General features: G+C 36.9%; 1 protein-coding gene across 1 annotated transcript; it reads right to left on the bottom strand.

The window, feature by feature from the left end:
• Nucleotides 1-2,113: 2,113 nt before the first annotated feature.
• On the bottom strand, nt 2,114-11,621 carry LOC113940447 (phosphatidylcholine translocator ABCB4-like). The gene is made up of 7 exons (XM_027631592.1): nt 11,491-11,621; nt 10,359-10,499; nt 9,092-9,248; nt 8,130-8,327; nt 6,333-6,539; nt 4,784-4,930; nt 2,114-3,405 (listed from the first exon to the last, which is right to left on the bottom strand). Exons 1-7 carry the CDS (start codon nt 11,604-11,606, stop codon nt 3,211-3,213), a joined length of 1,161 nt encoding a protein of 386 aa, XP_027487393.1. The 5' UTR covers nt 11,607-11,621; the 3' UTR covers nt 2,114-3,210.
• Nucleotides 11,622-13,090: the final 1,469 nt, after the last annotated feature.

Genomic DNA, 13,090 nt, shown 5'->3' with positions numbered 1-13,090 from the left:
CTCTTTAAGAAATGCTTCAATGAGATCTTTAGTGTCTTACAGAAATTAATGCTACCAGGAAGATTGTTTTCACAGACCAGTATAGCAGCAAGAAAGAGACAACAGGTTCAAAAGATTTACTTGAAAGAAAGAAGATTGATGGGAAGTCCGTATCAGAGGGAAGACTGTTGAACTTCTCCCAACATGTGGGATAGTTCAGGAAGAACTTTGAGGGAATGCCTGAAGAAAAGACTAGCAGAGATCCAGAACTGATGTACAGTCTTCCTTTGCATATAGTACATGGCATATAGTACATGGCATATAGTACATGGTGAGAAATACTTCTTCAGACATTCTTCAGGTGAGGGAGGATGATGGAGTATATTTATGTTCTTGCACTATGTCAGAAATTATAGAAGGATTTACTAGTAAGGGACTTGTTTTATATAGAACAGCAAATTGTCCTTGTAGGGGTAAGTATGCTGGAGAACGCTGGACAATTGCAACACCCTGATAAGAATCTGTGGTAAGAAAGACTTCCTAGACCTAAACTCTCTTTTTCTTCTGAGAACTCTATTTTGATCAGTCATTTCAGCAGGAGGGCTGTCACACTGTTGGACTTAAGTCCTTCTTGATTCCTGTCTCTCCATGGTCAGTGGCATACGCTTGCAAAGTGGTTAGGATTGCCAAGGTGGTGTCAATGCCGACATCTCTCTAAAGACTTGTTCCAAAGGTAACAGGTCAAGAGGCACAAGAAATGTGTGGAAAAGCTGCTAGACTACCTAAGAAAACAGTAACTCCCTCAAAACAGTAAGTTCTGATTGAAACTGCTGCAGGCTCTCAAAAGAACAGGCCAGAGGAAAAAAGGCCTATTACTTCAGAATAACAACACATACCTATCATCAAAAGTTTAGAGTACTTATGGTCAGAGACAAGAGCTGACTATGCCAACAAGGAGGGCTTAGAGCTCAGACAAGTATCTTATGATGTTAAGGGGAACCAAAATATCTCAGAGCCTAACTGAAAAGGCTGAGCTTTGGAGTAAGGCCTCTTATGCCTTTGGAAAGATGTGGTAGAATAATGGTCCTTAGAGTTGTCCTAGTTCAGTAAACCCTTCCTTCGGGTAAAGCATTACAATTAGAAGGTACATTAATAGAATGTGGTGAAGAACGCATTTTTGGAGGTGTTCTTCTCTGTCCTTTGGCTTTGTGACCGTAAATTACATGATGAGTTATTTAGTGGTAGCTCAGTTGCAGTAATATGGTTGCTGTAGTCTTCTGAAAGAAAATTCTGAAAAGAAATTGTGAGCAGATAGTTCCTGAAGCATTTATAGTGGATTTGTAATTATGATGAAAACTTTTGCATAGATCTCAACAAAGGGGAAATACTTCTTTAGAAAAGTAGAAGAAAAGGATAGGGAAAAATAAATCGTTTTAGAAAGTTTCTATATTTGATGTGAATTTCTGAAATATATTTTAAACTACGTGGCCAGGATTTAAAAAGCTGACTTGCAGATATCTGTAGTAAAATATTTACAGTGCTATTCTGATTTTCATAAAGAGTTAGATTTGTCTGGTAAATGAAGAGTCTTCAAAATGACACAAGTTCAGGAAAGAATCTAGTAATTACTAATCCAATCATTAGAAACTGTTCCATCAAAAATTAAAAATCCTAGTTTAAAAACAAAATACTAACACTCAGAATTTAGTGAAAAAAAAGTCAGTCTACATATGTTCTCACTTGAATCTTCAGACTATAACGTATCTATTCAATTCTTGCAATTGCAAGTATAACTTCTTTATATTATTATGCAGAATAATAGCCTTACTCATGGACAAGAATCTTATTGTATCAAGTAATGCATAAATAGGAAGCAAACAAATTTCCTAGTCAAATTGGTTTTCCATCTAAGATAGAAACAAAAGAAAATAGGTATGTGATTCCAATGAGACTGCATCAATCAACATTCTGAGGAGTGTTATTAGTACATTGATGAGCCTAGTTAATGTGTGTATAAATGTCTAGATCTGTGTGTATAAATATCTAGAGATATGTAAGACAGACCATACGTATAAATCTCAGGGAATCAGAAGTTGCTAGGATGGAATTGTGGAAGATTGATTAATCAGGCCAGTTTTAAACTTAAAAACAAAACTTTACTGAATAAATATGCATTAACAATATACACGTTTAGATTTTAAGAATTACAGATCAATATTACTACATATTCAAAGCAGCTAGCACTTAACAGTCATCCTAAATAAGCAAATAATATACAATGTCACAGAGCTGATGCCAAGGATTTAGCACCAACAATTACCGTCCTTGGGAGTCTTAGTTACGGTGATCAAGTTCAAGAGCTCTTCAGCGAATCATGCTAACAATGAAAAAGATGCCTTCCTTCCCCCTCCTCCAAGTCCAAATCCTGGATTTTCACCTTTTATAAAATATTGCAGTCTTCAGAATTCTTAGTCTTTGACCTCTGACCCCTGGGACTTCGGGACACTTGCAGATAGTTCTTTCCCGGGCTGCAGCAGGTGCTTTGTCTTGCCCATCAGTTATGAGATTTTTTCTGATCTGCTGTTTCTTTCCTGCATTATGTCTTTTTCCATGTCTTGAGGTTGCAACTCTTTGGTGATCAGTAACCAACCACCACTGAGGTACTTCCAGTTTTGAGACCCTTGTTTTCAGACTTTGCCCATGTTTTCAAGACATTTACTGTCATGCCAGGCTAAAACTCCACAAGAGACATCTGGAATCAAATTTCAGCTGACCAGCAAGTTCTCGTAACAGGTTGGTAACAAGCCTAATAGGACTGACTTGTGTCTTACACAGGCACAGTGAGGATAAGGCTTGAGGTTTCTTTCTGACAATGGCAAAGCTACTTTTACTGAGCATGAGAATGTTTCCAAGTTGGTTACAGACAAGCCTGTTTAATGTGACTTTTGACAGAGTTCAAAGTAAGCTAATATTAATTACATTTGGCTTAGCATGCTTCTACTTCCATGAGGACAACAGGCCATTGTTTTGGCCACATAATAAAGCTGTTTGAATAATGAAAGCTAATACAGAGAAACTGGTACATATTTACTTAGTTTTGTATGATTTATGAAAGGAAGGAAGAAAACCAAAAGTATCAAGACTGACTGCTGATATTGAAATAATTACAGTGGCAGAAGTAGCTCCAGTGGGAATTCAGAGATAAGTACTGCCTTTATTCTACAGGTTGCATTACACACTTTGAACATTGACCAGAGAATAGTAGATGCCTTTTTCAGCCAGAAGCTGCTGATGGGTGCCTTGCTCTACAACCTTGCCGTTCTGTATCACAGCAATCTTGTCAGCATTTTGGACGGTGGAGAGGCGGTGAGCTATCACGATGCAGGTACGGCCTTCTCTGGCTTTATCCAGAGCTTCCTGAACAATCTGCACAATGAACAAACAAAAAGGTGAACTATTCTGACAGCTGCGAAGTAAACTGCAATATGAGAGAGAGTGAGGGAAAGGGAATATCTCGCTCAAGCTTCCTGATTTAGGATTGGCAAAGAGTCAAAACTGTTATAGCAGGTGTGATAGTCAAGAGGATTAGATGGAACCAGGCTCATTACTGAGGTGCATGGCAGGAGAATAAGAGAAACTGGTCATAAATTGTAACAGGAGATGTTCTGACTGGATATTAAAAAAAAAAAAGTGTTCACTGCAAAGACAATTAAGCATTGGAACAGGGACAAAAGAATGTCTGCTGAATCTCCTTAGAGATTTTCAAAGACTCTTCCAGACACAGCATTAAGCAATCTAAGTTTGAATTCAGTATTGGCCCTTGTGTGAAGAAGATGTTTAACTGGGGACCTCCACAGGTCTCTTTCGTGACAGATTAATTATACATGGAATCAAGTCAGTATTCTTGGGTCAACTGCTATCATACAAGTTCTCCTGATTTTGCAGGGAGTCTCATGAATCATTTTTTTCTTAGAGCTAGCAGTGGCAGAAAAATGCTAAAAAGAATCTCTGCTTTCTTTTATTTATTCCTTATGTTTATTAATGAGGAATAAAAAGAGAGATGAAATGTCAATTATGTGCCCAACTGGAACATAATTAAGAAAACAATGAATCATGGGATTCTTAAATGGCATTTTCCCTTCAAACCTCATTTTTATGCCTACAATTGATAACAACTTGGTCCAAAGGTTTTAACTTTTCAGACTATAATATTTGATATAACATTTGCCTCATTAAGAGTAAGTTTTTTTGTGGACTCTGTGTTAATTTTTTTACAGCTAGATTGTATTTCTGTTGTACCAAGATTGCAGCTTTGGGCTTAAAAAAGAAGTAAGAGTTCTAAAAATTTTCACATAACATCTTGTGTTAACCATGAACACGCAGCAAGGACTGGAGAGCATTAGGAGAAGAAGAAAACTTATGAAACAAGATTTGTCAGTTTTACAGAAAAAAAAAAGTTCTCTGTCAGCATTCTCAGTCTTTTTGGCTTCTGCAGTTTGTGTGTCCTGATTCAAGTTTGACAGTACTTTTTCAGTTGAAGCCTGAAGAATCCTAGGCTGAAGAATGCATTCTTCATTGCAATTTCAGTCTGTCTACTGCCATACAGATGCAAAAATTGCAAGAAGGAGTAAGACTTTTATATTTGTCTGTTATTAGCATAAATGTGTAGTTTGCATAAGACACCATATTTCCAGCTTTTGGCTTCAATCTGGGAGAGTAAAAACAATAATCATGATGTAAGAAAAAAAAAAAAACCGGGGAAGTGGAATTTAGTTTCTAGACTCCTGTCTTAAACTTAAGTTACCTTTTCACTTTCTGTGTCTAAGGCAGAAGTAGCTTCATCCAGTAGCAGAATTTGGGGCTGACGCACAAGAGCTCGGGCAATAGCGATACGTTGTTTCTGACCACCAGAAAGCTGCGTTCCCTTGTCTCCTACACGGGTATTGTATTTCTGGAAATAATAGATTAAGTTCAGTCTATGAATGCAAATCAATTCTGAAGTATACTGAAGCATATCAACCCTGACACCAGCCACCCATAAACTGCATATTCCGTGCCAGTAGCTCTCTGAAAACAACGGATCAGAATTGCCAACTGACACAGATCTATAGATCTTTCACCAGGAGACTTCTTTGTAACATCAAGTATTTCCTAAATTCCAAGCAACAGCACTCCCTAGGGTTGGATGGCAATGTTATTCTCAATCAGGAGACAGAACACCAAAGATCAGTGGAAGTCCGTGACAATATTGGGGATCAAACCCTGACTTAAGACACTCCAAGCTAGTGTCCAAATAAATCAGTTATTCTAACCAACTTTTATTCATCCTGAAAAAAAAAGCAATGTGCAAGATGTATCAGATTCAGGCCAAATTATATATCTATATAGGGACACAGACGTTTTTAGACTTTATCTATATCTGTCTGGACAATTATGCTTCTTATTGAGTTATGAAAGTTAAGGCAGACCAGCAGATCTTGATAAGTCATTAGAAAGTAAACACGGTCTGCAAAAATCATGGGCCTCAGCTTTTGTATTTTTTTAAGCTATTTATCGGCCTGAAATCAGTCTGAATGTATACAACATGCAACTAAGCTGGCAACCTCCCAACTTCAGAAAGTTTTGAAAGCAAGTTGGCACAGGTTAGAAACTGATTTATCAAACACACAGAAGAAAAATCCATACAAAACTAAATAATAAAAAACATTTTCTACCTTAGGAAGTTCCCAAGTCACAAATTACGCAAAGTAAGATGAGAATTCAGGGGAAATGGGATTAAATGTGTAGCATTTCTGAATACTTATTTGTAAATATGTCTTGGTGGTCACTGCTTGGGATAAGATGATGTGCATGGCAGACCTTTTGTCTGACCAAGATGCTCATTCTTACATTATCGTGTGGTGGTCAGATATATATATGTGAAAAACTATATTTTCAGACCACAGGAATACTAGAAATTTAAATTCTGACTAGATAAACTAGAAGAAATGTATAACCTTGTCAGTCTAGCAGAGTCTTTTACATGTGCTTGAGATGGACAAGAGCTTAAAAAGAAAGATTCCATTTACTTAAAAACCCCCACTCCTCACTTCCAGCTCTCAATTAGTTACAGTTGTGTCCTTTCTTCCCTGAGATCTTGAATGTTCAGCTCTCTACCTGACACTGGAATCTCCCAGAGTAAAAATAATTATGGTAAACACAATTAAGAAAGGAAAAATGTTTCAAAAATGGTTTCAGATCTTTTTTCATCTCAGGGAATTATTGTACCCCAGGTATTTACAAGCAGACACAATTTTTCCCTGCCACTTCAGGTCACTTCCAGTTCCAAGTGGAAGAGAAAAGGAATAACTTACATCTGGCAGAGAGTCAACGAAGGTATGAATATTGGCTTCTTTTGCTGCATTAACAATTTCCTCAAATGGCACCTGACGACTGTTATCTCCATACGCGATGTTTTCAGCAATAGTGCAATCAAACAGGATTGGCTCTTGTGAGACAATACCAATCTGGGCTCTCAGCCACTTGATATTTAGTGCCTTGGCACCTTTGCCATCAAAAAGCTGAGAAAGCAAACATTTTAAATTTTAGTCACATGGCTATAGATATATTTGAGACTTACTGTAAATTCATACACAGAAGTTGTGCAATTGCAGCTCTTTCCTTAGAGAGATCAATTGAAAGCTCACATAATCCCTTGCCCTGCTTCTGCCCTATATCCCAAAATTTTCTGAGGGCTATTTTATAAAAGTGTTGCCTCAGTCTCTGTTTCCAGGTTTAATTAGGATTCTGAAGACAATGAAAGATAGGGTATGCTGAGGCAATTTCAAAGAACCTTGGGTAATGTTCTTTCATTTTTTTCTTCAGCAGGAAAAATAAGCTTGAAAGGAGAAATGGCTTTTGACTATATAGGTATTTACCATCTTTTTTCCTTAGAATTCCAATGGATTTGCAGGCTGCTAAGATCTGCTTCCTGTCCCTTATCTGATGTGAAAAATCATTGGAGAAACTAGAGAATACAGTTATTATGCATTTTGGACCTACCATACCAAACATCACGACTTTTAGGCATAGTTACTCTCCTTATGAGACCAGCACGATTGCTCACTTTTGTGTACAGCTGCTTGGACAGTTACAGCTTTTAAAAATACACCCCTTTCACCTGAATTTGCAGGGTAACTCAGCCTCTGAATTAGCCCACCACTTTTGTGGTTTCTATGCCAGAGGTCTGTGCTTTTCCTTTCATGCAACCGTGGTTGGTTATCCATGAATACAAGGTCAAAAAAATTGGTAAGGAAGACAGATTTGGTTAAACATACTTTTGGAGTACTTGTGCTGCTACTTTCTACAAATCATTTTGCTACACTTGGACATGTATGGGCATTTCGACTCTCAAAAAAATCTTGTCCATTGCATCTAGGTCTTATTTAAGTATTGCTTCCCTTTTTGTGAATATCTCTGCAGAGACAAGTTCCGAAATCCTTCTTATTCTCATCTCATCCAGCCCAAAATGCGCGCCTTGTTTTTCAAACACAATCTCTGAATACATTTACATCAAAGAGCAATGGCAATAAACAATACTGTTATGTGAAAAAAAATATGTAAAGTTGCTGAATAAGTAATGTAGGAAACTTTACATGTATTTTAAGCCAAAATTACTGAAAGTATTTACAGTCTATCACTTGGTATGTGGACACACTCTGAAAGATGTTTCTGACAAGTAAAAGTTACTATAAAAATTATTTTTGGCAATGTTCTCTGGTTTTGTTTTTTCTGAAAGAACACAGACAGCAAATTCTGTTACTATACTATACAGAAGTAGATATGTATATGTATGTTTCACAAATTTTAAAGTGTTCATAATATAAAAAACTCAGGAAATTTGCTCTGAATTCAAAACCACCATTAGGTCATGGGTCAGGCATATTTTTACCACACAGATCTTGTTTCATTAATTCCATACAATGTGGGAAACTGGGACTTACGTACATCTCATTCAGTTAAGGAGCCCTGATGAGCCAGTGCTGATTTTTAACATTAAAAATACTTGAAAAAGAAGACTAGAACTATCTATTATACTTTATTGCATCACATAAAACCAGTAAGCATACCCTCACTTAAATCTATTTACACGTTCTTGAAAAAATACTTACCATTTCTCCATCAAGTGGGTCATAAAATCTCTCGAGCAGCTGAACAACAGTACTCTTTCCACAGCCACTGCTACCAACAAGAGCCAGAGTTTGTCCCTTTTCTACTTTTAGATTCAAACCCTGGAGGATTTTGACCTCTGGTCGGTTTGGATAGTTAAATGCCACATCTTTAATGGTTACGTTTCCCTCAAATGTTTCCTGGAATTAAAAGAGCATCACTGTTACATGTGAATGAACAAGATTCAGGATGGGAGCGGTTCCAGGTGTGGAGAAAGACATATAGCAATTGACAGGACTTTACTATATGGACTTTACTGTTATTATGTGGTTTCCTTGTATCCCCACTACTCAATGCACAGCCTGGGCATACCCGGGCTTGCCACGAGTTTGCCTTCTCCCTGCTTCCCCGCTCCCCTCTCTGATAGGCTGCAGAAGCTGCAGAGAGGAGACAGTTACCATTCGCCCTTTCCTTCCCCGGTTCCTCCCACGTTCCTCCCCCTTTGCCTGTGTCCCCCGTTTGTCTGTCTCATGCTCCACCCCATGTTCTAGCCCTTTCCCCGCCTGAACCCATAAAACCTCAGGACACCTCAATAAAGTATTCCATTTGCACCTCTGCCTTGTCTATGGACCCGTCCGTGCTGTGTCACGGCCCCATTCCCCCTCGGACCGTGGCAGTTACATCTTTGAGACAATTTCACAGATGATTCTAATAGAATTCCAGAAGTATTTACTCCCCTCCCCAAAATCCATAGGGGTTTTCCAAACAAATAACCTTTTGCCATTATGAGCAAAAGCTGGACTCACAATAGAGAACTTGGTCCATGTTGTCTTCAGATAAAGTGTCAAAAATGCATTGGGAACAGGATGTAATCAGGAGAGGAAAAATCAGTTTGAAGGAAGTGAGAAGAGTGCTGTTCATATTACCAACAGAAAATATCACCCATTACACATGGCTTACTTACGGGCTTCTCTCCTTCCTCGCTGTAACTATCTATTGAGGGCACTCTTTCAAACAGCTGAAACAGGTGGGCTGCTGATATCTTGGCTTTAGCGTAGTCTGGAGCAAAAGAGGCGGTTTCTCCTAAGGCCATCGCACCAAATACAACAGCTGAAAACACTCTACAAAAGAAATCAGGAAAAAAATAATCGATAGACAATGGAGAAAAGGACAATGGAAATGGGGCTGCAGCCAACTTTTTTTTCACTCAGAGAAAAAAAGAGGGCTAAATTTAGAAAGAGTAAAGTAGTAACCAACTATTATTGCTTCAATTACTCATTTAGCTCCAGAAATTCCCTTTTCACCCTCTTTCAGTGATGTGAAATAAACATGTCTGCATTCTAAATTCGGTGTTTGCATTATTTATTAGCACTAATTTCTTTAGTTATTAATACTGATTAAGTATATTAAATCTCATCTGGGGCTATAAGGAAAGGGTCAATGGATAGCAAAATTGTTACTCTAATCCTGCTATTGCTATGGTTTCCTCTCTATGGTTCCATGATTTTTGGGAGTTAGTGATCAATTTTTAAGGCATCAATGAAAGGCATCCTGTAACAAGGGGACAATAAAGATTTAATTTTCTATCACAGCTCTGATGGAAAAAATAGCATGGTTTACAATACTGAAAAGGGTTGAAAACTATGCTATTATTGCTTTGTGGTGATTTTTATGTAATTTTATGAAATTTTATGTAATTTTACAGGCTACATTAGAATAGTTTAAGAACCTGCTGTCTTCAGCTATTAATTACTGCCACACAACTGAGAAGTGGTATTTGACATATGAGATATATGAGACCTCTTTTAAAGCAAAGTAAAATAGATTCATTTATTTTAAATTTTGTCTTTTCAGAGCTCATAAAGTAATCTGTTTTATTCTGCATTTAAACAGCCTAGGAGAGCTTACGCAATTTTGGGTCAAACAATCCCTTTCAAGTCTGACTGAGCCACTGGAAGTTCACTCACTCAGCTGACTAGTGATGTTCAGCTAGCAGATGGGATGCAGGCATTTTCCAACATCTTCCAGTCAAAATGAGCTGTGTTTACCACAATTAGGTTGCCAACAAAAAATTGATATGACTGATCTTCTTGGGTATTGAGGTCACTGATATCTATACTGGTAGAATCTCAGTCTTTTCAAACTTGTTTACACAGCCCTGTATTGAGTCTCTTAAATAATAAAGGATTTTTCTGGATAGACAGAAAAAATATTGCACATGTGATACTCACAAAAACACACTTTTATACTCCATGTGTCCATTTGCCACTAGATAGGCACCAAACCGGAAACAGCCAGCATAGGTAAAGAACATCATTGCTTGTGTAAAGGCAAAAGTAAAGCCAAATATATGTGCCTTCTTCACAGAATTTCTGTAAGAAAGAATGCACATTTTCATCAAAGTGTGCAATCATACTTAAGTTCTAATATGCAAATACCAACTGACTTCAGTTGATACTGTTATGAATGGAAAGTGTACATACACCGAAACATTAACTAAAAAACATATCTCTGTCTCTTCCAGACAAACTGACCCATAGGGCAATAAGTTCTTTTTTATACTAGAACAACAGTAAGATGGAGGTCTCGGAGCAATCCCATCAACGTCAACCCTGAGAATGGTTTAGACACTGTTTGGAAAGTTGTGAGATGTAAACTCAAAAGCCATCAGCCTGAGAAAAAAGCTAAGCACTATGTCCTGCACTGTGCTCTAATCACTCAGTTTTTATGGTTGATGTGTTAGTGGCATCCTCACAAGTCTCTTGTTATATCTGTGTACAGATGCTGTCATTTCCTTTACTTTTCTCACGAATATCTGAAAATGAAACATTCCCTTCTAGAACAAATAAAACTTTCTTTGACAGAATCTTTTTAGTTTTTCACTTTAAGACTTTAAAATTTTTATTTAGTCCAGGCAGATTTATATTACTTTTTTTTCAGCTACAAGCCAATAAGCAATTACTCAAATATTTTCAGTCCCACTAATACTTAAAAAAATGGCAGAAGGTAATATTCAATTTACATTAAAAAGCTTTTAATTAAATATCAAAAACACTTCAGGTGGAAATTCAGATTAGATCACTTCCAAAGCTCACTTAAAACTAACATTTTTCCAAACCAAGTGACATTGTAATAGAAAATACCAATATTATAAAGAAAATTAATTAAATCAAGTTTAAAAAAAAGTCAGCTGGTGGTGGTTGTGTTTGTTAATAAAAAAATATGCAAAATATTTACATTAATTCTGAGGTAATTAAATTATACATTAAATCATACACACTATCAAAAAACCAACTATTTTTGTTGAAGTAAATGTGTGCAATTTATTACAGATTTTTTTTAGCTTAGTTATTTTTATTATACCTGTATGGTACAATCAAATATTCTCCATACATCAACTCAAATTTTCTTTCTCGGGTCAAGCTAACAACAGTTCTAATATTTTCTATTGCTTCTGTGGCAATCTGCAATAGAAACATAAATGTTTTAATCAAAAGTTAAGATTGTGTTGCAATTTCTTATCCTAAACTAATAAAACAATTCTGTTGGAATGTAATTTTATAGTTTTTATACTGGTTATTAAAATCATGGACATTTGATATCAAAAGTAAGCATTTTACATTTTTCTTTTTATGACAATGAGATTTTCTTACAATGCTCAGAATTTCCTAATAAGACCTCTTTAATGTCCTACAAATAAATGGTGAAAAACCATTAGGCAGCAATGACAAGTATGGAGAAGCTATTCAACAAGAAAAATGGGGTATGAGCATTCAAATTCCTGTCCACTGAGTTTGGGCTACAATCAAAATGTCCAGGTTGCTTACGTGCCTTAGAGCCTAACATAGATCTCAGCAGTAAATATTTGATCTGAACAATAATACATTCTTTAATCTTGCAGATATATAGACTCGAGTCATTTGTATGCACAAAGGTACCTAGCAACTTTTGAAGCCAATAAATGTGTGTGTATATGGGAATAACAGATTCAAAGCTTTTACATAACCTGTTAAGACTATGGAGGTGCCCACAAAGTCTTCCTCAATGACCACACAGTGAGGCTAGGAACCTGTATGGTCTATTTAGTCCATATTAATGTAGAATGGACGATGCTTAGAAGTGACCAACAGATGACACCTGGAATAATCACATCTCTTCAGACACTGCGACAATGCTGCATCCCTCTATTCACCTCTGGATGAAACACTGGGCTTGAGTGCACAACCTACATAGCCTCCCATGAAATATGTGTTATACTGAGTATTCCAGTTGTCCTGAAATCCTGTTGCTCTGGGAGGGCACATGTACTGTATTATAGTTGACAGTCCCACAGGGATGGATATTCTCAATTTCCTAATGCATCTGAAATGTTATTAAACAGCTATATCTAAGCTCTATTCAGCTGCCAATCAGTCTCATTTCTAAGGATGGGTATTAAGCAGGACAGCTCATTTATGAGCATAGATACTGTACAAATGCAAAGTAATGTCTTTTTTTAACTCAGAACTGTACGTACAGCAGGAAAGGAATATGGGCAATACCAACAACAATTTAGCTTGACTTTTGCAGACATTGTATAAAAAATCATTGTCCTGCTGTACTCAGCACTGCTGAGGCTGCACTTTGAGTACTCAGTTCAGTTTTAGGCCCCTCACTTCAAGAAGGACATTGAAGTGCTGGACCATGTCCAGAGAAAGGCAACAAAGATGATGAAGACCTTCAGGGCTTTAACATATTTTGCTGAAATATACATTTAATGCATCATGGTTTGAGTCTAATAAAGACCATAAAGTAAGGTTTTCAGTAACTTAAGTTTGGCAGTCCTTTGCAGAATGCAAATTTCCAGGTAAAACACCATTTTTTCTCAAAACAATCCTGATTTTTTTAAAAAATGAAAATTTAATAAATTTCCAGTCGTCCAGTCCTTGCTTAGGTGGCCTTGAGAGGGGAAACTCATACATTT

Source organism: Corapipo altera, unplaced genomic scaffold, assembly GCF_003945725.1.
Source record: "Corapipo altera isolate COAL_440 unplaced genomic scaffold, ASM394572v1 256, whole genome shotgun sequence".
Lineage (NCBI taxonomy): Eukaryota > Metazoa > Chordata > Aves > Passeriformes > Pipridae > Corapipo > Corapipo altera.
This window is presented reverse-complemented; position numbering and strand designations above follow the sequence as displayed.

Excerpts from the sequence above, each read along its gene's own strand:
- LOC113940447 (XM_027631592.1), bottom strand. The coding sequence starts at position 11,606 with ATGTTTCTATTGCAGATTGCCACAGAAGCAATAGAAAATATTAGAACT. Across the intron at positions 8,328-9,091 it reads GCGAGGAAGGAGAGAAGCCC|GAAACATTTGAGGGAAACGT; the intron begins GTAAGTAAGCCA and ends TTTTAATTCCAG. Across the intron at positions 4,931-6,332 it reads TCGTTGACTCTCTGCCAGAT|AAATACAATACCCGTGTAGG; the intron begins GTAAGTTATTCC and ends TATTATTTCCAG.